The 27,992-nt window shown below is 46.2% G+C and overlaps 1 protein-coding gene across 5 annotated transcripts in view; it reads right to left on the bottom strand.

Moving 5' to 3' along the window:
- Positions 1 to 19,450, bottom strand: part of LOC148038366 (Transducin family protein / WD-40 repeat family protein) — a 184,495-nt gene extending 165,045 nt beyond the window's left edge. For 3 of the 5 annotated variants that reach the window (XM_087671160.1, XM_087671145.1, XM_087671152.1), the window contains exon 1: positions 19,108 to 19,450. In XM_087671160.1, the coding sequence (XP_087527286.1) occupies positions 19,108 to 19,243 (136 nt within the window). In that variant the 5' untranslated portion in view covers positions 19,244 to 19,450. The remainder of the gene's footprint in view (positions 1 to 19,107) is intronic. The other 2 variants (XM_087671128.1, XM_087671136.1) reach the window with 1 other exon arrangement.
- Between the last annotated feature and the right edge of the window lie 8,542 nt (positions 19,451 to 27,992).

Below are 27,992 nucleotides of genomic sequence, written 5' to 3'. Positions count from 1 at the left end.
TTGGTTCCTCATTCATGGAGGTCCAGGAGTCTCTAATCTCCCTCTGGAGTTCCTCTTGGGCCTTGCTTCTGCCTTTTTGGCCAGCCATCTGGATGCAGTCCATAGGACCTGCTATCAGTAAAAAGGGCATAACTCTTAGTAGGAAACTCCGATTGCTAAGGTTTTGGGCTCAAGTCGGAGGGGACGACGGCCTCTTCGGGATGAGCTATTAACCTTTATGACAGAAAATTATCAGAATTTTCTGTAGGGATTTTACAGTGCCTGTCCTGGAGCAGTCTGCAACCTGTCCACAATGACCCTAGTGCACAAAAATGGGTATAACTTTCACACCCTAACTCCGATAGGGGAGATTTTTGATTCAAACCGGAGGGGACGAAGCCCTCTTCAAGATGAGCTAAAGGGTTTACCCCCAAATTTAGGACAGAATTTTCTGCAATGGGATCTTTGTGACAGTCCTGCAGGATTGTGACCAAAACACTGCCTGTCCCTTAGTGCCAATGTCTGACATGGATAGAGCATAGATCAAGGGGCCTGATCTAACACATCAATAGCATCTTGAGCATACTCAACATAATCCCGAGCATCATTGCATACCCATCAACTCTGTCATTCATGCATAAGTACATTCACTGCCATACATCTCCATTGACTGCATGTACCTCAAGTGGCATACATGGGTGCGTCAGAGTGCAGCGATGCGGAAGCGTGGGACCAAGACTGAGAGAGTGAACACAGAGAGGAGAGAGAGAAAGAGACAGTGGAAGATGAAGATCTGCTGTATAAGGTGTGCTGTATACAAAGATATGCAGATATATACACGCGCGCAGTGCACGGGACTGCGTGTCTCCACCTCGACGATGCAACCTACTGTCCACCTCGAAGTACGCTGCAGTCTGCACGAATCTCCAGCCTGAAATCTGCAATCACAAGCGGGAACAATGTGCAGGCTGCCAGCTATAAATAGCCTAGAAATAATGCGATAAAATATGGCAGGTCGGCTGCATTAAATGCAGCCGACTGGTACAGATCTGTCCGACCTGGCCATGTGGCAGCTGACGTGGCCTGGTGACGTGGCTCCCTGCTCCGCCAGGGGATGACAATCGCTAACACCCCCTCTCAGAGCCTGGACGAGGCAAAAGCCTGAGGGATCTGGCATGTCTCCGAAGTAGAGCCTGGGGAAGCGCCTTCGTAAACAAATCTGCAAGATTGTCCTCGGTCTTGCAGTACTCCACAGCGATGGTCTCATCCAGAAGCTTCACCCTGATGAAGTGGTACTGGATCTCTATGTGCTTCGTCCGAGCATGGAAAACAGGATTCCGTGCCAAGGCAATGCAACTCTCATTGTCGCATCGTAGAAAAGTAGGACGAGTTAGGGGGCATCCAAGCTCCTCCAACAATCTCCGAAGCCACACAGCCTCACACGTGGTGGAAGACGCGGACCGATACTCTCCTCAATAGATGAAAGGGCTACCGTGGGCTACTTCTTGCTACTCCATGAGATAACACCTGCACCCAAGGTAAAACAATAGCCTGTAGTAGACCGCCTATGGTCCACATCGCCAGCCCAATCCGAGTCGCTCCAACCTGCAAGTACAAGATCTGAACCACCTGTGCCTGCTGGATAATGAATCCCTAAGTCAGAGGTCCCCCTCAAATATCGAAGTATCCGCTGGGCAGCCTGCCAATGCACCGTCCGAGGTTCACTCATGAACCCCGCCAAGAGACCTACAGCAAAACAAAGATCAACACGAGTGTTGAGGAGCCAAATCAATGATCCAATCAACTGACGGTAGCGGGAAGCATCCACCAAGGGAGAATCTGAATGTGAAGTGGCCTTCCAGTTCGGATCCATAGGAGTAGAAATGGTCCGACAATCCTCCATCGCAAAAGAAACCAAGAGGTCCTGTACATATCTATGCTAAGAGATGAAAATCCCCCTCTGAGACTGATAAATCTCATGGCCCAAGAAGAAGTGGAGTAGACCCAAGTCCATCATCTCGAACGTCTGATGTAAGGCTGCCTTCGTCTCTTTGACCTTCTGTGCATGATCACCTGTGACAATCAATTCGTCAACATACAACATAAAAATCACACAACCAGCCTCGGAAGTGTATACATAAAGCTGCGGATCGGCCTTGGAACGCCGATATCCCAACTGTGACTGAAGGAACGAGTCAATCTTCTCGTTCCATGCACGCGGAGCCTGCTTGAGGCCATACAAGGCCTTCTTTAACCTGTAGACTTGCCCATCTGAAGATCCAAAGCCAAGAGGCTGCTCGACATAGATCTCCTCCTTCAAATCACCATTGAGGAAGGCCGACTTCACATCCAACTGGTAGACAGGCCAGCCAAGGCAAGAACAGCTCGAATAGTCGCCATACGAGCAGTGGGGGCAAAAGTATCATGACAGTCAATCCCGGGGCGTTGTGCAAAACCTTTAGCAACAAGGCGAGCCTTGTGCTTGTCCAAAGAACCATCGCTAAGGTACTTGGTCTTGAAGACCCATTTGACGCCAATCACCTTCTTATGCGAGGGGCGAGGCACGAGATACCAAGTGTCATTCCTCTCAATAGCCTCCAACTCGGCTTCCATCGCTTTCTTCCATGGTGCGGACTATAAAGCCTCCTTCACGGAGGTGGGCTCTCGATCCTGCATAGCACGGGTCATCAAACAATAGTTAGAGCAAACAAGCTCCGTAGAATGTGCCTGGTGCCTTCGTGACTGCCGTGGACCATCCTGCGGTCCCCACTCCTCAAGGACCCCCTCGATCCCTGAATCTCGGAGGGTGTCGCAAGCCCAACGAGGAGTCTGGACTTCTCCTCATCGCTCTCCATCAACTGAAGACTCTAGGATATCCACTGGTGGTAACTCCTTGAGGGTGACCGGTGGAACAGTAGATTCTGTATCGGAAACAGAATCGGAATCAAAAGGTGTTTGCTCCAAAGGAACTGTCGCGGGAGCCCAACTCTCGCCGGGATCTCCAAGAACGCGATGCTCCTCACATGCTGCTATGGCCGGAACCTCCACGAACCGCACATCTCGACTGGTGTAAACATCCCGCTTTACGGGATCATACAAACGATAGCCTTGGGACTGAGAGCTGTAGCCAACGAACACCTGTCTTCGGGAAGCCGCTTCAAATTTATCGCGATGAGTCTTGGGAATGTGAACATAGGCATCACACCCAAAAACCCTAAAATAAGAAACATCAGGCTTAGTCCCAAAGTAAGCTTCAAAAGGTGTCATCCCATCAACGGCCGAAGTGGGGGATCGGTTGAGGATGTGGACGGCAGTAGCCACAGCCTCGGCCCACAAAAACTGAGGCGTCTGTCGGTGCTCCATCACGGTGCGCACCATCTCGATCACACTTCGGTTCTTCCATTCAAGAATGCCATTTTCTTGAGGAGTGTTGGTGTTAGCAAACTCCTCGTGAATGCCTCTACCTGCACAAAAACGAGCAAACTCATGAGAAACAAATTCACCACCCTTGTCGGAGCGTAAGGTCTTCAATCACCGGCCCGATCGGTTCTCCTCAAAGAGAAGCCAATCCTTGAAGTGGGAGAAAGCCTCCGACTTCAATGCCAAGAAGTAGGCCCAAGTCATCCTGCTGTAGTCATCTACAATCAACATGAAGTACGAGCTTCCTTTCAAGGACTCGCTCCACATAGGGCCACAAAGATCCGTAGATACAAGCTCCATCGGGGAAATAGACCGCCACGAAGCTTTGTTGGAAATCGCATCCCTAGGCTGCTTCCCACGAATGCAGGAGACGCATGGCTGCTAGCTCACCACTATGTCCGACACGAACAAGTTGTCCACGTGACGCCCTCCGAAGATAATCATAGTTTAGGTGACCAAACCGAGCATGCCATAGCTCAGACTGTGTCTGAGAGGTAAGAAGAAGAGTAGGGAGAGCGGTAGAAGACGTCAATTTGTAGATGCCGTTCTCCTCATATCCTGATGAGAGAACCTTCCGTGATTCACGATCAACGACTCGTACTGAATCACTATCAAACTCCACCAAAAGTCCAAGTGAACAAATCTTATGAACCAAAAGTAGATGATACCCTAAACCTGGCACATGCAACACTTCTGAGGTATGGATACCACCACGTCCATCTAGAATAAGCTGCATCTCACCCTGTCCTGCAATAGACACTGAAGAGCTATCTCTGATGAGAATCTGCCCACGCGAAGGTCGCAAAACTGGGCAACACCAACTGATGAAGGAGTCATGTGCCGGGAGGCACCACTGTCTACGATCCACTCTCGAGCCTAGGGGGCTGTCATCGCAACGTCAGAAGCCTTCGGTGTAGAGTCCTCAATGACTGCTAGATGAAGAAATGCAACTGATGATGGTGCAGCCACCGCTCCAGAATCCTTGGAGTCCTTCTTGTTGGTGTCCTTCTTGTCTTTGTCGGGGCAATCCTTCTTCCAATGGCCGGTCTTACCACAAATATGGCATGTGGATTCTTTTTCCTTGTCCTTATTTGACTTGTTGTCCTCCTTCTTCTTCTTTTGGTCCTTCCCCTTCTTCTGAGAGGCTTGACCTGTCAATGCTTCCGACTTGGAAGCATGTTGTCCCTTCATTTGTTCCTCTTAGTCCAAGACCATAGGAACCAACTCTTCCCACCGAAGAGTAGACTCACGCCCCGAAACAATAAGGGCGGAGTAAAAAGCACCGAATCATGGCGGCAACTGGGACAAGAGTGTGATCACCATGTCTTCGGAGGAAATCGGCTTCCCCGCATTCTGAAGTTGTCTAAGCTTGTTGATGTATTCCCGCAACGAAGAAGACTTGTTCACGGACAAGGTCCGCATTTGCACCTCCAAAGAAACCCTTTTCATAAGGGTCATCCAGTTATACATCTGGTCAAGCTCTAGCCATATCTCCCGAGCCACCATCAAGTGCTTGATGTGGGCTATCATGGCTGTAGTACAAGACAGAAAAAAAAAAGAACGAATCCGGGCATTCAATTTGTCCCAGTGAGACTGGGCCTAGGCCAACTCCGCACGAGCATCGGAAGAGAGTTTGGACTCATCTCTCACCGAGGGCCGGTCGATCTCCTCCTGTACAAGCTCTGCCAAATCGTAAGACTCAAGGATGGCCAACATCATCACGCGCCAGATGCGGTAATTGTCGCCATCGAGCTTTTGATCTAAGGGAATAGCCGGTTAAACAGGCACCTTCCGATCCATGATCGTCTAGAACTCCAAGTCAATCTCTGTAGACATCTTCACCTGTAATGCTTGCGCAAACGCAAGAGCAGCCCCCTCTAACTGTGAAAACGCAGCCTGCTAGGGCTCTTTCTTCCACATCCTGAATCTTCTTCAACCGCCGCCGGAGGCGATGAAAAAGTAAAACCTACACTTGAAAGCTGAAAACACAGCCTTCCTCCTCTTCAAATAGAAGCAAATTTACCAACTGGACTCCTTTCCCGCGCGTCCACGCTCGCTTTAGCCTTGTTCCAATGCGCAGCCCTCCCGCTCGCCCTCGAACGCTGGAAACGCAACCTTGTGTCACGATGGAATCTCCTCTTCAGACAGGTTCTTCACTCAGTCAGCCCTTCTTCACTGCTCTGATACCATGTCAGAGTGCAGCGATGCGGAAGCGTGGGACCAAGACTGAGAGAGAGAGTGAACACAGAGAGGAGAGAGAGAGAGACAGTGGAAGATGAAGATCTCCTGTATAAGGTGTGCTGTATACAAAGATGTGCAGATATATACACGGGCGCAGTGCGCGGGACTGCGTGTCTCCACCTCGACGATGCAACCTGCTGTCCACCTCGAAGTACGCTGCAGTCTGCACGAATCTCTAGCCTGAAATCTGCAATCACAAGTGGGAACAATGTGCAGGCTGCCGACTATAAATAGCCTAGAAATAATGTGATTAAATATGGCAGGTCGGCTGCATTAAATGCAGCCGATTGGTTCAGATCTGTCCGACCTATACCAGACTGCCACGTGGCAACTGGCGTGGCCTGGTGACGTGGCTGCCTGCTCCGCCAGGGGATGACAATCGCTAACAGGGTGCCATTATCATTGCGGGGTATCCAAGAGGGATCATTGGGGCAGGGAAGTGGGGCTTATGGAAGTACCTGCACCTGCAAACAAGTATTGGGCTCCAGATCACCAAGAGGTGGGCAAAGTTCCCCGCGAGCCGGGTTGTGCACCCCTTCAAGGTCTTAAGTGGTAAGGGAGGGTCACCTCTGTTTTGTCTTACAACCTGGCCTGGCATCGGCCTTTTTCCTTAGCCGGAGTATACATGGCAAACATTTTTAATTAGCAATCAGCATGAGATGCATTAGAAAAAAGACTTTGGGCCTTCATGAGATACAAGGAATGATGAAGGTTGGGGTAGGGATTACCTTGGCAGTCCAGTGGCTCACTGGCTGCTACTTACCCAATTTACAATGGCTAATATGTGAGAGTGCGCGACGGAAGAAGAACATGAACACAGAGGAGGGGAGAGAGAAAGCAGGGAATGAAGGAAGAAAATCTGCACTGACTGAAATGAATGCTGAATACACTGAAATGGACTGATCAGTCCCTGCACGCAGCCCGGAGCGTCAGTGAGGGCACCAGAACAGACTGAAAGCAATGGCAGCACCAATGCCGGAGTGGGAGAGGACGGAGAATGTGCTGAACCTGCAGAAGAGAATGCTGAGAATGACTGGGGGGCTGCCATATATAGCCCCAGGCCAGAAAACTGGCCGACCTGCCAAATCTGGCCGACTTGGCCAGATCTGGCCGACCTGCCCAAAATCTGGGCCGACTGCACACCAAAAGGCCCAGTTTGGGCTGTGTGACTCCCGGAAAAGGAATGCAGACAAAAACAGCAGATACCAAGCTGACAGAGCTCCTCTATCTCCTGCCAGACTCTGACAGGAGCTCACAACCAGGAGATGACAGACTGAGAATGAAAATAGAGCAGGCTAACACCCCCTCTCAGATCCTGGGAGGGTCTGAAGACCTAAGAACCACATGTGAGGAAGCAAAGAAGCCTGAGGCAAAGGCTTCGTGAAGAGATCAGCCGCATTGGCCGCCGTAGGACAATAGACCACCACCAGCTCCGAATCCACAATCCGCTCTCGAACATAGTGATACTGAACCTCAATGTGCTTCGTGCGAGCATGAAACACCGGGTTCTTCGCCAGAGCAAGAGCACTCTGATTGTCCACGCGCAGCTCCGTAAGTCCGGTCTGGGAAAAGCCAATCTCCGCCAGTAAGCGACGGAGCCAAACTGCCTCCATAGCGGTCGAACATAGGGCTTGATACTCAGCCTCTGTAGAAGAAAGTGCCACAGTAGGCTGCTTCTTGCTGCTCCAAGAGACAGCACCGGATCCAAGGGTGAAAGCATAACCTGTAGTGGATCGTCTCGAATCCACATCACCTGCCCAATCAGAATCACTCCATCCAGAAAGGGTGATCCCATCTCCATACATGATCCCGAAGGATCGAGTCCCTTGTAAATATCGAAGAACACGCAAGGCTGCCTGCCAGTGATCCTGTGTAGGAGTCTTCATAAAAGAAGACAACAAAGCCACCACAAAAGAGATATCCGGCCGAGTGTGAAGCAGCCTGATGAGAGAGCCTACAAGGCACCTGTAACGAGTGGCATCTCTAAGGGGGACTCCATCTGCCAAAAGCTTGGACTCAAGGTCCATGGGGCAAGAAATAGGCCGACACGCGACCATACCAAACTCCGAAAGAAGCTCGGAGATGTACCTGTGCTGCGAGATAAAGATGCCCTGTGCCATCTGATAGATCTCCAGTCCTAGAAAGAAGTGAAGGATCCCTAGATCCGTCATGTCAAACTCCTGCTGAAGAATGGACCGAGTATGCTCCACCTGCTGAGTGTCACTCCCTGTAATGATAAGATCATCGACATACAAAATAAGGAAAACACAAAGAGAATCCACAATCCATAAGTAGAGGTTGGGATCATGAGCGGAGCGCTGAAAGCCACTCTGTAGAAAGAAGCGGTCAATCCTCTGGTACCAAGCACGAGGAGCCTGCTTCAGGCCATAAAGAGCCTTCCGCAGCCTGTAGACATGATTCTCCTTCCCCTGCACAAGAAAACCAGGAGGCTGTGAAACATAAATCTCCTTCTCAAGGACGCCATTCAGAAAGGCTGACTTGACGTCCATCTGATAAACAGGCCAACGGTGGTGAGCTGCAAGAGCCAAAATAACTCGAATGGTGGACATCCGAGCTGTAGGAGCAAAAGTCTCGAAGTAGTCCAATCTTGCGCGATGTGCAAAAGCCTTGGCAACAAGCCTAGCCTTATGCTTGTCCAAGGAGCCATCTGCACGATACTTGGTCTTAAAGACCCATTTCACACCTATCACCTTCCGTTTCTTGGGACGTGGTACAAGCTCCCAAGTATGGTTTCGCTCGATGGAATCGAGCTCGGCCTGCATAGCCTGTCTCCAAATATCCTGTGCAAGAGCCTCCTCCACAGTGGAAGGCTCGGAATCCTGAAGAATCTGAGACATAAGAGCATAGTTCACACACAGTGAACTATCCCGCTGGGCCTGTAAGCGGGCTGATTGACGTGGACCTGTAAAAGAAGCAGGAAAGTGAGTAACACCTGAATCCTGCATGAGCCGGCGATACCATAAGGGAATCCTAAGAGACTCCTCCTGCTGCGAGGGAGACCGAGTAGTCTCCGGAAGCTGCAAAGCACCCGTATCGAAGAGGGACACCCCCTCACCAAATGAAGATAGATCCTCCTCACCGGAAGAAGGTTGTATATCCCGAGAAGACTCCTGAGGGGAGTCTGAAGGGGTGGAAGAACTCGTAGAAGAAGGAGTCACATCCGCCAAAGGGGAAAGGGAAGCCGTAGTAGGAGGAATGGGTGGGGTGCGAAGGGGTATCCTGGAAGGAAGAGAAGGTAGAGAGGGGGGGGGGAGTGGTGGTGTCCGGCGATGTCGAAGAAGCACCTGTAAGAGAACCATCAATCGGATCCTCAGAGGCCGAAGCCTCATCAAAGATCACATCCCTGCTCACCTCAACCTTCCGTGTCGTCGGGTAGTAGAGCCGATATCCCTTCGTGGTCGTGCTATAGCCCACGAAGATAAGCTTTCTCGACTTAGAGTCGAACTTCGTCTTCCTCTTCTTCTTGTCCACATGGACAAAAGCATCGCAGCCAAAGATGCGAAAGTGGGACACGGAAGGCTTCTTCCCAAAGAAAGCCTCATAAGGAGTCATGTCCTGTAAAGCCGAAGTCGGAGAGCGGTTGCGAATATGCACCGCTGTAGCCACTGCCTCACCCCAAAGGAAATGAGGAAGACTCCTATACTCCAGCATAGATCGGGCCATCTCCACCATGGTCCGATTCGCACGCTCGACCACACCATTCTCGGATGGTGTGTTCGGATGGGAATACTCCACCCGAATACCATGATCCCTGCAAAACTGAGAGAAAAGGTGAGAAGTGAACTCGCCACCGTGATCAGCTCGAACGCCACGAGCTTTGGAAGTTGTTTGGATCTCCACAAACACCTCCCACCGCAGAAACGGGAGTACGCCTCGCTCTTGTACTCCAAGAAATAAGGCCACACATAACGACTAAAGTCGTCCACAATCAGCATCAAATACCTGGCCTTCCCAAGGGAGGCCGTGCCCATAGGTCCGCAAAGATCGGTGTGAACCAACTCAAGCGGAGAAGTAGCCCTCCTAGAGGCAACCTGAGGGTGAGGCTGCCTATGCTGCTTGCCCCGCAAGCAGCTAGGGCACAAAGTGTGAAGAGGAGGGAAATCTGGAAGTCCCTCCACCAGCTTCCTCCGAGAAGCCCACCGAATAGAATCGAGGTTCAAATGACCATACCGAGCATGCCAAAGCAGCCCAAGCTCATGGGAAGTCCTCGCAGCCAAGGCTGTGAGCGTATAAAGCCCACCCTCCTGTGTACCCGTCCAAAGAGCATCACCTGTAGAAGCATCCTCCACTGTGACTGCATCTTGTGTAAAAATGACTCGGGTACCTAGCTGAGTAAGGCCATGCACAGACAATAGGTTAAAACCCAAATCAGGTACATAGAGAACTTTCGCAGAGGAAGACCGCCTGTCAGAAAACATAAATAGAGTCCCCACGCATCGAACAGGAACTGTAGAATTGTCACCAATGGTGACAGTGCCCCCTCGGGAACGAAGATCCTGAAGCCAATCCTGTCGGAAGGTCATATGTGAAGATGCTCCACTGTCCACGAGCCAAGGCTTCTCCAGAGTGGTAGAAGCTAGGGTCGTATCCTCCTCAACAAAGACATGCACAAACACAGACTCTGTCGTGGGCTGGGGCCGCCTTCGAGTCCTTCTCCTTGGGCTTCAAATGGGGGTACTTCTGCCAACACTTCTCCTCGGGATGAGTACCCTTCCCACAGTGGGGACATTTGGGCTTCTTCTCCTTCACATCCTTCTTGTCCTCCTCCTTCTTGTCCTTGGCCTTCTCCTTCTGTTGTTTCTTCTTCTTGCCGCCACCTGTACCTGCCGTAAAAGCCTTGGTAGAGCCACTGGCACCCACCTCTTTGAGTCGCTCGTCATGCTCCAAGACAAGCGGGGAAAGTTCCTCCCATAGGAGTTTCTCACGGGTCCTCGAGGTGATGAGGCTGGTGTAGAAGACATCGTAACGGGGTGATGGCAGCTGAGTCAACAGAATCATCGCCATATCCTCAGACGATATCATACGACCAAGAGAGGCTAACTCGCCTCGCATGTCCTCCATCTTCGTGATGTGCTCCTTCATGGAAGAAGAATCATCAAGACTGAGCATCCGCAACTTCTTCTCCAAGGAAATCTTGTGGGCAAACGTCTTGTACTGATACAAAGACGCAAGCTTTTTCCACACTTCCACCGCGGTCTGTAACCTGTGAACATGTACAAGAACGGAATCATGTAGACTCATAAAAAGAAAGGAACGGGCTCGAGAGTTGAGCCTATCCCACAAGGCTGCACGGTCCATAGAGGTGGCATCGGACGAATCCACGGGGGGACGGTCGATGGGCAAAGAAACAAGCTCCCAAAGGTCGAATGTATCGAGGATGCATTCCACCTTGCACGACCAGAGGGAGTAGTTGGAACCATCCAACTTATCTTCCTTCGGAAAAGAAGGGAGAATCGGCATCTGAATAGAGGGAATCAAGGAAGGCATCCGCACATCTGAAGCAGTCTTCACGGAAGACACCTTCACGGTAGATGGAACCCTCTGAGATGCATGTACTGAAGAGGAACGAGTGTGAGGAGGCTCCTCCCGACGTCGAAACTCCTGATAATCCCGCCTCCGCTTAGAGGAATGATGAGAAAGGAGCTCAACCTCTGAGTCGTCAAAGCCTGAAAACTGGTAAGACATCTTCCAATCTGCAAAATACCAAAGAAAACTATGGCGAAGCCGAAGTATGACCAGCAGTATGGTCACCAACCACCAAGACGCAAGCTGTGATAGCTACAAACACCTGGATCTGCAAAACGCAAAGATAACTGATGAAGATCACCAGAAAAGAAGCCGCCAGCACCAAGACGCAGCCTGAAAGTGGGTCGTCAGCAGGAGATGCGCCGCCAGGAGTGGAAACGACCATCGGATCTGCAAAACGCAGCCTGATGATGTGTCGCCCAGCTGAAGGAGGGACTGCCTGATGGAAAACGCAAGCAGGAGGGGTCGTTGGATGACGTGGCAGCCTCGGGAGAAGTCGTCTGCAGCAAACGCAGGAAGAAGGGCCACCTAGAGGGGCCGCCTGGGCAGTTGAAGATGGGGTGACAGCAGCAGAAGATGGGTGAGGTATCTCTCCACAAGGTTAGGTCCTCCGTGCTCTCAGTCAGGCGATGATACCATGTGAGAGTGCGCAACGGAAGAACACAAACACAGAGGAGGGGAGAGAGAAAGCAGGGAATGAAGGAAGAAAATCTGCACTGACTGAAATGAATGCTGAATACACTGAAATGGACTGATCAGTCCCTGCACGCAGCCCGGAGCGTCAGTGAGGGCACCAAAACAGACTGAAAGCAATGGCAGCACCAATGCCGGAGTGGGAGAGGATGGAGAGTGTGCTGAACCTGCAGAAGAGAATGCTGAGAATGATTGGGGGGCTGCTATATATAGCCCCAGGCCAGAAAACTGGCCGACCTGCCAAATCTGGCCGACTTGGCCAGATCTGGCCGACCTGCCCAAAAATCTGGGCCGACTGCACACCAAAAGGCCCAGTTTGGGCTGTGTGACTCCCGAAAAAGGAATGCAGACAAAAACAGCAGATACCAAGCTGACAGAGCTCCTCTGTCTCCTGCCAGACTCTGACAGGAGCTCACAACCAGGAGATGACAGACTGAGAATGAAAATAGAGGAGGCTAACATAATATTCATCCAAGATCATAAGACAAAGTGAGAGTTAATGTCAGCCATTACAATGAAATTCGGGAAGAGGTATGATGCTTGAGTGCAATCTTGAATCTCTTCAACAATGGATTAAGCTCAGCAAGTGGCTAAATTGAGAGATTAAGATCAAAGTGGCATACCTCTTTAATGCTTGTGACGACCGTTGAAGCCCGAATTATCATGATGCCGCTTGCTCCATTGATCAAGTCCAGTTGTTGGTTGGGCATCCGTAGAAGAGTGCTTCAGTATTTGAGTGCTCTTACTGATGAAGAAGGCTCCCAAGCTCATCTCCCCGAGCTTGAGCTTCAAGAATGGGAAGCTTCAAGTGAAGCTTTCATGGCTGCCCGCAAAGCTCCCATGCATGCTGAGCTCAATGGCTTAATCCGGCAAGAGAAATCCTTCACGGGCTGAAGGGGTTGTGTGGTTGAGCTCTCCAGGTCAGAGAAAGTTTCAGTTGGGAGAATCCATGGCTGCCCCAAACTGTTTCAAACAGTCCCAACTGCTGTCCACCATGGGAGTTGATTCCCGGGAGCAAAGGTGCGAAAGGGGGAAGGCCAAAGTGCTGGAATAGTGCCCTGGAGTGGCAAGGAGGGGGGAGCAGCAAGAGGGGAAGTAGCAAGAGGGCTGGGGAGGAGCAGGACAGCCAGTGCAAAATGCGCCGAAAATTGCGGGGCTGTCCTGTAGGCCTCCTGGACAACAGATCTCCCCAGTCCACCCCTTGATCAGGAGCTTGGGAGGTCAAGGAAGAAGTCCCGAGGCTGGTTGATGTCGAGAAGCACCCTCAGGTCAGATTTCTTGGGGTTTCTTTGGGCTAGCAGCCATGGCAGCTTGCAGGAGAAGAGAGAGAAAGAGGGCTGAGGCAAAAAGTAACTGAGGTTTTGCCCTCTTCCAACTCCTGGGACTCTAAACTTGGCCTGGCTGTACCTGTACCTGTAAGCTGAGTAACTAGGGTTTTTGGGATTTGAAAAGGGAGAAAGGGAAAAGAGGAAAAGGACTAAAGCCTGAAGCTCTGATACCACTTGTAATGAAAGAAGCTAAGGGGAGAGAGAAGGAGAGCTGAGGAGAGAAAGAGAACAATAAGAAAAAGGAAGAAGACTAGAAGAGGAGAGAGAAAGGGAGAAAAGAGGGGAGAAAGGAGAAGGAAGCCATGGAAGCTGGAGATGAAGGTGTACAATGTGATCTTGATAATAACTGGTTGCCCTAATCTAGGGCTTTTACACCTTAAATACCCCGGTCAGTGTGACGGGGTGTCTAAACCCTAGTCGGTGTATATCCTGCTTGTTACAGGGGGAGGCCCAACATAGCTGTCCCATGTGCAATGGGTGCACTCATTTGCAGAAAGGTGAGAGGCACTATGTTAAAGGGTAGCATTCCCCTAGCGAAGTACCATGGTGCAAAGAGGTACAGAATGGGGTAGAGAAGGAGAAGGTGCTAGGAGCGGAGATGGAAGATCCAACCCCTACTGTGTATGAAATGGATGTGGAGTGTAATCCGAGATTTTGAAAGGATGAAGAGAGATGATCAAGGGTGGAGATAGAAGAGGGTGGGATGGGAGGGAAGTGAGAAGTGTGTGTTACATGTTCAAATGAAACAGAAGCTGTAGATATACCTGAATTCTGTCTGCTTCATGAGCCCCCTCTATTAAAGTTCACATACGCAAAGCCATCCGGATCCTGCACCTCAAAAGAAGAAATAGATGAGGGTTTTAATTCATTCAACTCAAAAGGGTTGTACAAACCTGACACTAGACCTGGCTAAGATGATGAAGATGGATCGCCAGACTCTCCAAATGCCGTATGTCCTCCATGATCGGAGAGGTGGCCAACCTCACCAACTAGTCTGAATGCGGTAGCAAGCTGCAAAGCTTGTAGGAGGGGTGTAAACATTACCGCGCTTGTTGCGATAGTACTCCTCAAAGTCCTCCTCTGTCATGTTACTGAAATCTGAAATATGAGTAGAAAAAGAAGATGAAGGTGAAAGTGGAGTATCATCCTCCTCACGGAGTCCATAATGCCGTATCAAGGTCTCCAGTGATGGAGAAGCCTGGTAGGACATCATAGAAACTGGAGAATAAGGTGTCTAGGATATTGTGATTCGGTTACGAGTCGTATTGTGCGCCTTGCACAAAGACTAGCTCTCCACAATATCCGTAGGATACTCTTTACAAGAGCACCGGCTCTAATACCATGTAAAGAAAACTGCTAGGATTTGCATTAAGGAAACACAATGTACGACTACGACAGAAACACAAAGAGACGCACACAAACACAGAAAGCAAAACTCAAACCCTAAACCCAAAACTCAAAACTCAAACACAAACAGAAGAAGGGAGAGAAGAATACAACTCTGAAGTGAATGAATATTGCAAATGAATGTAAGAGTATACAGATACTCAAGGGCAGAGCAGTGTCTCGGAGAGTAACATCCATCGGAAACTGATCCCAAGTGTTGTACCATCAGTCGGAGTGACGGAGTGAGAGAAACACCAAAAGTTGATCACCAGAGTGTGAAGAGACTAAAGCAAGTGCAGAGGATGATGCCTGATGATGTGGGCAAAGCAGCAAAACGTAGTAGTAGAATACCGCAGTAGAACGTCGCAATAAAACACAGCAATAGAATGCCACAGTAAAACACTGCAATACAACACTGCAATAAAACGCAGCAGTAGAATGCTGCAATAAAACGCCACAATAGAATGAGGTGATGGTAGCAGTCGCAAAGGCTAGACCACCACGTGGTAGGAGACTGATGGCTGAGATCTACACACAAGGGTGAGAAACCTACACGGGAGGGATGAGGCTGAATGGGGGCAATCGATCTATTCATAGATGTTGAAGGGTACCCCAAAGAATTAGGGCTTTTGGGGGACCACTGAAACTCTCTCGGACCACTTCTCGTTTTAGGGCTTTTCATTAATTAAGTGTGTTTTGGGGCTGTTTAAGAATGCTAATCAGCTGAAAAGCATGTTTTAGCTCAACAGTGGTGAGTTTATCTCCCACAAGTTTTCTGAGTTTCTACAGGAGCAAGGCATTGCATGCCAACTTACCTCTACCAACTCCCCTACATAGAATGGAGTCGTACATGATTGGAACTAGACAGTCATCATGAATACGACACGCTCTATGTTGTTCGCAATAGAGCTCCCTTAGCGCCTTTGGGTTAAGGCTATTAACACTTCTGTGTACATCCTTAACCGATGTCTGACTACAACAGTCCCTAAAAAGACTCCATACAAGTCATTTTTTGGCTCTCGATCTGTTATTTCTCACTTCACAGTTTTCGATAGTCGTACTTATATGCACACTCCTAATGACAAGATAAAAAAAGCTCACCTCTTAAGTAGATCTCTTGATTTTATTGGGCTATTCTTCTGAAGCGAAAACCTATCATTTGTTTAATCCTCGAACGAACAAGGTGATCGTTAAGAGGGATGTCATCTTTGATAAGAGGGCCATAGTGCAATCCTCTGCACTGGAGTCTACCTCCTCACCTCTGCTCACATCATTTGAGATCGTGCCTACTTAGCTAGGCCTACTGCCCCCCACTCCTAACCTTCCTGTAGATACTTCAACTCCTAGACCTCCTACGCGAGACCCGTTACCTCGCTGAGTACCAACAAACCATGCGAGATTCGAGAATCCTTCCACCAGATTACACTCTCGAGGACCCTAGAAGATCTGCTCGGCTCACCTCTCAAGCTTCATATATATCCCTATTTACAACTGATTATACAGCACATTCTAAGCCGTTTGGCAGGAGGCTCTCCAAGACCCTCTGTGGCAGGAGGCCATGAAGGAACTATTGTGCTAAGAAATGCACTTAGTCACTTAAACAGCCCCAAAACATGCTTATTTTAGGCTTATTTTAGCCAAAACCCTAAAATAGGAAGCGGATCGAGAGAGTTAAGTAGGAGAGGATCTAGAACCCTAATTTTCTATAAATTGGCAACCAACCCTCCACTCTTCCCTCAATCTCATTTTTGCAGATTTCAAGTGTTTCTGCCCACACTCTGTTCGCGGAGGACATCTTAGCCGAAGCTGTCCATTGCTGTCTCCATCAGTTGGCGCCTGCTTTCCAGCCCTCTTCACGCAGTATGGAGCTGATTTCAATCAGGCGACTGCTGTTTTTGTGCAGACCTGTTGTCGTACAGCCTACCACATCATCGTAGTCCTGCTGCCTACGTTTTCAATCTTTCTCTCTCTTGCAAGCTGTCCTGCCTGCGTTTTTAGTCTCTCTCTCCTGCTAGCTGTCCTGCCTGCGTTTATAGTCTTTCTCTCACCTGATGCCTGCGTTTTTAGTCTTTCTTTCTTCTCACTGCTGTCTGCATCAGATCCAACTTCTCACTGCTGCGTTTGCTGGTATTTGACATCCAGAGACTGCCTTGCTGCGATTCGGGATCCGTTCGGAGTACGACACACTCTCCAGCTCATTACCTCTACCCTGATCCTTCAGATACAGGAGTTTGAGATTCAGTATTCATTCACTGCATAGTGTGTTTGCTACATGAGCATCATATTATTCGGTAGTTATATCACTTCATTTATTTACTGTGTTCATTGTCTCTGAGTTACCCTAACCCTAACTATGTTCTTTTATCAATCTATGCTTTGTTGTACAGTTTGTGTTTATGTTTCTGTGTTAGAGTATTTCTTAACAGGAATTAGATAGCATTGATCAAAATGGGACTTGGACATTGGTGGATTGTCCTCGTCACAAGGCGATCATCTGGAAGAAGTGGAGTTTTAGGACTAAGCTAAAGGCTAATGGCACTTTAGACAAATACAAGGCTCGCCTCATAGTGCAAGATTTCAGGTAAAAGTATGGCATTGATTATGAAGAAAACTTCGCACCTACCACTCGGTTGATATCATTTCATTTATTGGTTGCGTTCACCACTCACCATGGTTGGCTAATCTATCAAATGGATGTCAAAAGTGCCTTTCTAAATGGTTATTTGGAGAAAGTCTATGTGGCGTAGCCTCCCGACTTCCCTTCTGCTACCGCTGGCCGGATTGATAAGGTCTTTCACTTGCAAAAAGCTCTTTATGGACTAAAGCAAGCACCTAGGTCTTGATACCACAAAATGAACCAGTTCTTACAAACTCATGGATACCATTCTCCCCTTATAATTCAAATCTATATGTGCACACCACTAGAGTGAGGGATCAACTCTTTCCTTCGTTTACAACATTTATTCATTCACTTCAAAGTCCTCTTTCTTCTCTATTTGTGTTTTTGCATTTTGCACTTTGCATTTTTGCATGTGTTTCAGTTCTCCATGTTTTAGTTGTGGTCATCAATCAATGTTTTCTTTTTGGCAAACCCTAGCATAGCTCCACATGGTATCAAAGCCAATGCTCTTCTAAAGAGTTACCTAAGGCTATCGTGGATTGCTTGGTTTATTTTTTGTTACGCTATATGTCACGTGTTGATGATATCAATTCTTGCGATGAGAGTTTGGTCCAACATGTTGCTGGTCCCAAGTTGAGAAATGAGCTTGTCTAGCTCTATGGTTGGGAGGTCTCGGAAATGAGTCATATGTCCATCTCTTTATGTTTCTTTCTATCTTGGTATGGCTTGTGCCATGACATGTGTGCAAGTTCAAGATCTATGGGGGCATTCTCGACCGAGCAATATGTATGTTTGTTCTCTATTGACAATCTTGGGAGGTTAGAAACTACGATTTTTAAGACATCTCACTTGAGGCAGCTTACTCCAAATACCGATACACATTGCTAGTGTGCAAAGGTGCTTCAGCTACATGGGGATGCAACTCCATCTTTACAATGAGGCACAGAGCCCACACTATGTCAAGAAGATGGATACTATTAAGTTTGAAGAGGACCAGATGCTCACTAAGGCAACCCTAGGAACAAAGACTGCCTTCTACGATGATCGTGGTAGTCGCTTCAAATTATGCCCCTACTGCATGAATTCATATCTATCCTTTAGGGTGCAGTGCACTTAGATTCCAATGTCATCAACTGAGCTTTGAGATAGCCAGGTATGAACCAGACGAGAGAGTAGCAATGGACTGAATTTATCGATGGTATTAGATAAAGGTTGAGATGAAGGTGCACTACAACTTGTGGTGATGGAACTCGTAAGCATACGAATATCCTCGAGAAGAGCTTAGTCAAAACTCCAAGAAACAAGCGACTGAACCTTTGCCACCAAAAAGAATGACGAGAACAGAAGGAAAAGAAGTCCTGCAGGGAGAAAGGTACCCTGCTAGCTTTCGCGGTAAGTGCATGATTGGGATCTTTGGTGTCCGGTATGCTCGAATGAAGAGACTAAAGGCATAAGAGTCTCATTGATCATACATTCTAGTGTTTTCTCTGCAAAAGCTCGCAAATCTTCGTATGGTATCAAAGCTAGTGCTCTTCTAAAGAGTGTCCTGCACGGCTAGTGAAAAGCTTGGTTTGCACAAGCGACACGGCAACTAACTCCTAATACCTCAGACACCTCTTGGTTGGGAGCCTATAGGGAATACTCAGAACTCTCCATTGGAGGCCCTAAGGCAGCATTAACCTCCTCTTCTTCAAGTCTACTAGATGCTGAGCGATTGTCATAACGAACACCTTGATCACATGCTGCATTTCACAGGCCTTGCGATAGTAGAGAAGCGAGGTACCTCTCAAAGGCATGGTCCAATTCCATTTAATTCAATTCCATCTTGACAAGACAAAAGAATACCAGGAAAAAGAATACTAGAGCTAGTAGCTGGCAGGATGGGGCACGCACCAGCCAAGAGAAAAGGAAAGGGCCGATCCCAAGGAGCTGGAAGGAAGCAGAGGGCAGAGACGTCGCCTTTGTAAGGGCCGTTGCGCATCCTCATTGCCGCAGGGGGCAGTTCTTCCTCTTGAGGGACGGAAGCCATGCCAGAGCTGGCTAGCTCTCAACAGCAACCACAACCCCTCTCGAGTGAAAACTTAACAGAATGCTGATTGCAGACTAGGCCCATGCCTTGTCTGCCGGCTGCTTTTTATCATTCTGTACCTTTACAAGACGTAGGCCTATGCTATGTCCACTCAGCACTGACTGCTTCGGTCGACGGTCCACCTCTTCGAGCAAAGTTGTTTTTGCGAAAATTATCAAAAGTTTCAAGTAACACTCCGCGCTAGCACCCGCACAAGCATGGGTCCGCACGGTCCTAGTAAAGCATTCGTGTTGATACGCTAGAAACCCTCTCCCCTCCAGGCTCCCTTTCTTCTATCTCTAAACTCCTTCCCTATTAAGAACTAGCCCCCCTTCGTTAGAAAAGGAGGGGGAAGAGAAAATGAGAGAGTACATGTGAGAAAGAGAGAAGGGGATGGGGTTTTGATTGAAAAAGGACGAAGGTTCGAAAAGCCTTATAGAGGTTTAGGGCTTTTCGAACCTATAGTAAAAATAATATAGTAGCAAGATACCCACAATTCTAAACTTAACAATAATAAACAACACAACACCTCCTCTTATGATTCTCTCACTACACTGTCATTATTACTTCTTTCTATATTATATTGTTTTATTTTTTCTTTGTGTATTTTTATAATATTTATCTAAGAGAATTCTCATGTGTAAAGACAGATGTGAATCCTAATAAATTAGTGCCCATTCTACTTTTCTTTCATTTGTGAGATTCGTTTTCTTGCAATATAGGTTGGATTCACATTCATCCAAACAAGTTCATGCTGGTGACATGACGAGCACAAAAAGCATGAAAATTGTGTCTGCTTATGCATTTCCTATTCGTAGTGACCCGTACGCCCAAATTCAGAAAGTCAAAATTGCAAGTTGTGAAGGATTTGAGCCTACATCATCCTATGATAAAACATCAGCTCTAGCCAACTCATCAATCAGCAAATCTTCTTAGTTAAAGGCTGCCTTTTTAAACCTTATATTCGTCTACCCATATGTGAAATGGCTCCACGCCCTTTACCTCACTTCAAACTCATCTATTCAAATGAGTTTGAAATGGCCCATACCCTCCTTCACTCTTGCATGCATCACATGCACATGCACATGCACGCACGCACACACACTCTCTCGCTCCTGTATATATCACCTTAGTGTTGCAAATTTTAAGTTAATGAATCTCAAAGTGATGCATCTTAAATAAATACAATGGACTCCTAAGATTGTCGAGCATATAAATATAGATCTAAACCTAGTTTGATTTTGTATTAATAATCCTAGTTCGTATTATTGGGTCTCAAAGGGCTTCTAAGCATATATCAATCAACCTCTCACATGGATTTATTTCATCCTATGGATCGATTATATATCTCTACTACTATATTTGAACCTTGATCCTAGCTCCCTCTTGGCGAGTTATTTGTTACCACCACACAATTACACTCATGATAGGCTCTAGAACCTAGTCTAGTTTGATGTTGAAGGGCACATGCTCAACACATTTTGACATGCAAAGCACCAACAGGTCACAACAATTTGTAAGTGAGATTTCCTAATTATCCAAAGTGGATTGTTTGAGTAGTCATGGCCACCATCAATAGCTTCTTGATTACTCATCATCACGACCATTCCTTGACTTATGGCTTGTTTGACCCATTACCTTGCACACTAATTATTTGAGATTCACACATATTGTATGGACATGCAACTCATGCAAGATTCAATGCATTTTATGTGGGTATTTCAAAACTTAAAAACATGATTGTGTTTTTGTCCAAATAATGTTGTTTATATGTGTATGGCAGTGGTGTTATAAGTGTTTTATTGGTGGTGGTTAATACATGTATATATTAGTGTGGCTTGGTTAGAGAGTCTTCCCATAAGGTATGCATGGCCCATCGCCACTAAATATTGAAACTAAGCTTCCTTCTTGTAATTGCCCCCACAAAGAAAAGTTGAATAAAGAAGGGCTTTGTTTACCTATGCATATGTGCAAAATAAAAGGTATTAAATAGATTGCACATGGAGACTTCCCAAACTAACACTTGAACAAATGAAGGAAGACAAGAGGAAGAGTGTTGCCTACCTTTCTTCTTTGAAAAGGAGCATGAAAAGCAACTATAGTAGTTTTTATTAAGATTTTAAGAAAGCTCCATGTGAGGCAATCACCTCCCTCTAGGATTTTTGGTTAAGGAGGTGGGTACACTACAAGAGTCCAATGCCATATTGCAATATACTATATGTTTGGAGATCCAACCTTCAAGTATAAATCTTTTATTAGAATACCACCATGGAATGGTCCTTCACATATAAAAAGGTGTCTCCATGATGGTTTCGACTATATCTTTTTGTAATTTCTAGACTTAGAATTTCTACCAAGGTATCTTTAGAGGCACTCTCTATTATCTATGATACTTGTCAGTCCTATGATATACAAAATTGTACTCTTATATCTTTGTATGAATCCATCTATACTTATTATTTCCATATGACGTCTATTAAGTATATCGTTGAAAGTCATAATATGCAATTCTTCTTTTATCAACACTTGGTACAAAATAAACATGCTTACTTGTTTGGAGTAGATATGGCTAGTTCCAAGTATGTTATGGTAGGTTTGGTCATAGTGGATTTGATTCCAAAAGTGTAGATGGGAGCCTTTATTTCAATGTCGTTTTCTCAATCAAATGCTATAGCACTTGATTCTTTTTCTCTAGAGGAGTTTATGGATGCAATAACGACTTTTGAACATCCAATTGAGTAAAGGAATATGAATTGGATGAAATCAATTCATGGAACTCTAAATGATTCTAAGGTGGTAAAGGGAGCACTCAACCAACTCTAAAGCTTTGTGTTTTATTGGACCTATACCAATATTCAAGGAGTTGATCCTAAGTTCTATTAACATAAGACTAATTTGAAGAAGGTTATAAATTTTTGCATATTTTGATGTGATGCCTATGTCCATGTGGACAATAAGAAATGAGGCAAGCTCGACTTGAATTTACAAAAGCTTATCTTCATTGGTTATGGCACAACCACAAAGGCTTACGTGCTCTATGACCTGAGGAAAAGAAAGATATTGAGGGATGTGATATTAATGAGGTTGCAGCCTTGCATGATCTGATTGATGGTGATTCTAGTATAGTGCTCCTTTGTTATCGACTAACACCCCCACCCCACAAAAAAAGCCCATTTTCTTCCTTCTCGGTTACCCATTGGCACCCCTTCTTTGTTTGTGCCTCCTTCCCCTCCTTCTCCTCCTCCTTTGTCTTTTGCTCCCCTTCCACCCTCGATGGCCTCCTTCTTCTACTTCATCATTGAGTGTTTCCACCCCTACCCCATCTTGTTAGGTGTCTTCCAAGGGTATTGAACCATTGGAGGGGGAAAGGGGAGCCCTCCTCTTCTAATGAGGGGGATGTGCCTTTATCTAATGAGGGGAAGTCCCTATCCTAGACATGTGCACTACAAAAACTAGAGGTCTCTTAGTCTCCATTGAGGTAGGATTCATCTATTATTATTCCTCAATGATATTGGCAACCTACAAATGATATGGTATGTCTCACTTTCCTATTTCACCAAGAGGCCCATGTAGATCAACCATTATTTAGGCCAAGTAGGGTAATTCACTCTGTGTAATGTTGTGCATGAGTCCCACTTCTACTAAAGTGGTTAAGGATGATTTGGATAAGACATGGGAGAGTGGGTCATTATGATGTGTACTAGTTCTTGAAAGCTAAACTTTGGCAACTATTATTGATTTATTTTCACTTCCCTTTATCGATTAAATGTTTGATGATGTGGCAGGATCTTTTTGCATCATATTGTTGGGGTAAAAGGCCCTTGGGCCTACCCGTGTACAGTGACCGCCCATATTCTTTATTCATATATATATATATATATATATATATATATATATATATATATATATATATATATATATATATATATATATATATATGAAAGTGCAATAAGGCTGTCATAACATTGTTGACAGCACCTACATTATGTGTGCTCTTCTGTCCCATGTCTCCTGCATCCCTTTCAATTGGTATCAGAGCAAGTCCTTCACGAGCACTTCCCGGCCTTCCCTGGCATCTACACGAGGTATGAGAGCTTGCTTCTCACTCAGTTCTCAGCCATTCTTTGACATGAACAGCAGGGTTTCATGAAGAAGCAGCCATAGCTTCCATTATTGAAGCTTGTTCTCTTCACCTCTTGCTTAGAGTTGTCCTAGGCTTGTGTAGGCCTATTGTAGGCCTTCATTGGGCTCTTGCTTATCCCTTACTCACCCTGATTTGGCCCCTCAAATACAGTAGCATGCTCACGTTTTATTTGCGCATGTTTGCAAAAATGGCTCAAAAATCACTCTTTTTGTCATATCTCGGCCATTCGGAACCCGATTCAGGAAAGGTAAGAGTCTAAGTTGGGGTTTTTGCACACTCCGAATGCGATGATGACGTCAAAATTGCCAAATTTTGATGAAAGAATATTTTGTAATAGATTTTAGGTCTGAGATAGCATGTATTTGTATGTCTATGGATTATGTGATGCTTTTAATGATGTCTATTGATACCAGATCACTTGTGGATGTTATGCCTCTTATGTGAGATGCATTTGGAGTTGATTTAGCTCAACCATTGACTGTTTTGAATAGTCCCAGATCTGTCCAAAATAGGACAGCCACATGTTACTTCAATTTTATGCTTACAAGTCTTGGCATTTGATGCCCGATTATGCCCGGTTGGTGCCTATGCATACGAGAATGTATACCTATGGCTTGCCTATGGATTTGAGCTTGGATTGAGCATTGATTTGCTCGCTTTACAAAGGTTATATGTTGCTGGAAACTTCAGGGCCGAAGCTATTTAATGATTTGCCAGGTTATGCCTATTGCATACAAGGTGCTCCCCGCTACTTGGATTGATGTATTCACGCATTTGGATGATGCCACATGGTTCTTCTATGCTCCGAAAATGTTTTGAGCAAAGATTAGAGCTCAATTTTATGGTTCATTGTCACTTCCTTGCAACATGCATTTCACTGTCATGACATGGTTTATGCCTAGGCTACCCAATGAAGGTTATGATGACTTGGTGAATGCTTTTGGTTGGTTATGGATGGCAGTTGTTTGAGCCTCATCTCGACACTTATTTGAGTATTCCCTTGAGTAGTTGGACACTGACTTTGCTTTTTTTGTTACCACCTTGGATGCTATATGGGATTTGATGCTCTGATTATGGATCTTGGCTATTACTTGGATGCACTTACAGGTATTGAGCAATGAATTGCTCCCTTGTTTTAGCAGTTGCCTATTGAGTTGTGATTGCTCGTTTGCATTTGATATGTTAGATACTTACTGATCAGTGGACTTGGATAGTGCTTGGGATTTACAGTTACGGCCATCCTACTTCTCTAATCTATGGCATCTATGCTATTTGGGCTGCTATTGCTCGTGTATGTCAAGGAGTAGTTGTTCTTTATGGCCACCCGTGTATGCACATGGTCTCTTGCTATGTATTTTACAGAGCCTCTTACCTAGATGCTTTTACACAAATATTTGGGCTTTTATTGGAGCTTGATTCTTGCAGGTTTATTTGCCACCTGTTGTTCTTGGCTGGACATGTATGTCAGTACATGGTACGCGACACTGGAAGGTTATGCATACTCCTATGTTTCGGGGATGCTTATGCATTTATGGCTCTGAGGCATGCTTATGATTTTATGGATGCGAGCTACAGTGATTGGATATGTCATGCTTTTGTCTTAGGCTTGTCCGCGTGGGAGCTTTTGCATCCGTGGTTGATGCCTTTGTGTTCTCCCCTTCTGATTTGGATGAGTCTCCTTTGCAATATGCTATGACGTTTGAGCTCCTTGGATGTATTGGACAGCCCTACTCATGCTATTATAGAGCAATTGTCCTCTTCTACAGGTTTTACAGGTTCTATTTGCTTTCATTGTGGAAAGACAGGGCATGTGAAGCATAAATGCTTCAAGTGGATTAGAGAGCAGAAAAGATTGCGTCGCACTAGACATGAGAGCAAAGTCAGTGATACAGTAGGTGAGACCACTGTTGATAGTGGTATGGTGCATGTAGTTACCCATGATGATGTAGCTGAGCCTAGACTCCTGGCATCGTGTTACCCTGCAGATTACTTGCTCAGTGATATGGCCTATACCTTTGATTAGCTTTTAGACAATATGGCATCTTGTCATGTTACTCCGCATAGAGCTTGGTTCTCTTCTTACAGGGAGGTTGATGGATGTATTTCTTTGGGCCTTGAGTAGGATTGTCATGTTATTGGTATAGGGGATATACACTTGGCTTTGCCAAATGGGGCTTCTCTTATGCTCCGATGTCTTGCATAGCTTGATTTGTATCAGTATCAGTCAGTTGCATGGTGCAAGATATTATGTCTCTCTTGGGGATACTTCATGGAAAATCTATCGTGGCTGCTTGGTATTGGCCAGAGGTGCTAGATATGGCAGTGATTATGTAGTGCATGTCTCTCATGTGGGAGATTCTATGGTTGCAGTTACACAAATACCACATGCATTGTTATGGCATTGTCACCTAGGCCATGTACGTTACACTGAGATGGATGCTTTATGTGATATGGGCTTATTGCATGCTCTTCCCCATGCTACTTGCCCTCATTGTACTCATGGTCCTTGCAGAGCCTCTTTGGCTTATGCCAATCGTGTGAGGCATGCTTCTCTAGATCTAGTCCATGTTGCAGTATATGGACCTATGCCTTCTTAGTCACGTGGTGGAGCGTCGTATTTTGTGACCTTCATGGATCATGCTACCCACCGTGTTTGGGCTTACCCCTTGGTATGGATTGAGGATGTTGTTACTATGCTTGACAGGTTTATGGATTCTACTGGTAGCAGGCCTAGATGCTTGCAGATGGATTATGAGAGTCATGCTATCTCTCCCAGCTTACGGATCTCTTGTCAGCAATATGGCATTGATTTCTTATGCCCATGGTATTATGGGATTGCTCATGGCATGTGCCTGACTTTACAGGCAAAGGTTGCTTCTATGCTTACCACAGCTAGGTTGTCTAATGGCTTTTGGGCTGAGGCCCTTATGACGGAAGTCTACTTGGTTAATTAGACACCGTGTTTCTCTTTGGATGTTATTACTCCAGATGAGGCATGGAGTGGCATGAGACCCTCCTATGATCACTTGAGGATGTTTGGCTGCCAAGCATCTATCAGTATGCCACATGAGCCTATGTCACACAAATGGATACTCCTTGGTTATGGAGATGGTGACTTTACGGCTTACAGATTTTGGGATTCAGATGCCCAACAGGTTCTACGCAGTCGTCATCCTGTCTTTTATGAGACATAGATACCTCTTAGGCCTCTTAATGGGCGTTCAGTGCGCTTTATGGCTGATTCTATAGCCGTATGTCAGTCTTTCGCTTTGTTGAGGCCGTATACTATCTTGAGACCCCGTTTGACTTGTGTCCTTGACTTGTGTCCGGGAAGCTGGCCCTCTTTCATCATTGATATTGGAGAGTCTGTATGCTCTGCGTTGCCTTTCATGCACCGCGCTGACGTTATGTGCCACTCTGATGCTTTACAGCCATGCACTTATGAGTTGTATTGATTGCTTCATGGGAAGCAATCATGGATTCCTCTATTGTCTAGAGCTATGGGATCGCTCTTCTCTTGGATGTCATGGACTCAGGGATGCTTGACTCTTCTTGTGAGGAGGTTCCCGCCACTTATTGCACAGCTTGCATTCCAATTGGGCATTGGGTGAGATGTCATGATTTCTCACCCTGTATCTTTTCTTTTGTTTTGTTTTTTTACCTCCCTGGCCCATTGGCCTTTTAGTGGGAGGTTGTTGGGGTAAAAGGCCCTTGGGCCTGCCCGTGTACAGTGATCGCCCGTATTCTTTATATATATATATATATATATATATATGAAAGTGCAATAAGGCTGTCATAACATTGTTGACAGCACCTACATTGTGTGTGCTCTTCTCTCCCACGTCTCCTGCATCCCTTTTACATATCGAATGGAATTCGTGTTTGTATTATTAGATAATTTCAATGTTTATGGTAAAGTAGAAGATGGTCTTTTTCCTTTGATCATACACCCCTGAGAAATGCACCTTAGTTTGAATCCAATGGTGTATGACTTTTCAATGCAAAGTGGTAGTAATTTGCATATCCTTAACTAGTCAATTGTTTGCCATGATATTTGACATTCTCAAGGGATCACATTTGAGCCAAAGTACATTGATGTAAAGAAGAAGTTGCACACATATAGTGAATAATTGTGGGTTTAAGAGATAAGCATGCATCATTGACTTTTGGATAAGCAAAGAAGGCTAACAATTTCCCATAAGATAAACTTAGACGAAGAATGGCTTAGAAGCATCAAAATGATATTTGGAAGCTTGCGAGGGATACCCAATGGTTGTATTGTTTTTTCAATGAGTAGGTGAAAGGGGGCTAGTAATGTTGCAACCCACTTATAGTGTGCAATGCACTCCTAATTCAAAAGTGTAGGGGGTTTGGTAGAAGAGGAAAAAATGAAGGGTTTGATTAGACTATCTCAATCATGACATGCTACAACACTGCCACATCATATGTCTCTTTAGTGGCCCACACATGCAAAACTTCTTTCGGCATTTTTGAATGAATTGAAATGAATTTGTGGGATTGATCTTTGAGAGCTTTGAACATAAACAACTTTTTTCTTTTTGTAGG

The sequence above is a fragment of the Lygodium microphyllum genome, chromosome 3, assembly GCF_053477565.2.
Source record: "Lygodium microphyllum isolate KBCC chromosome 3, Lygodium_microphyllum_v1.1.10, whole genome shotgun sequence".
NCBI classification, from domain to species: domain Eukaryota; kingdom Viridiplantae; phylum Streptophyta; class Polypodiopsida; order Schizaeales; family Lygodiaceae; genus Lygodium; species Lygodium microphyllum.
The sequence above is the reverse complement of the archived record's forward strand: the minus strand, read 5'-3'. Positions and strand labels throughout refer to the sequence as shown.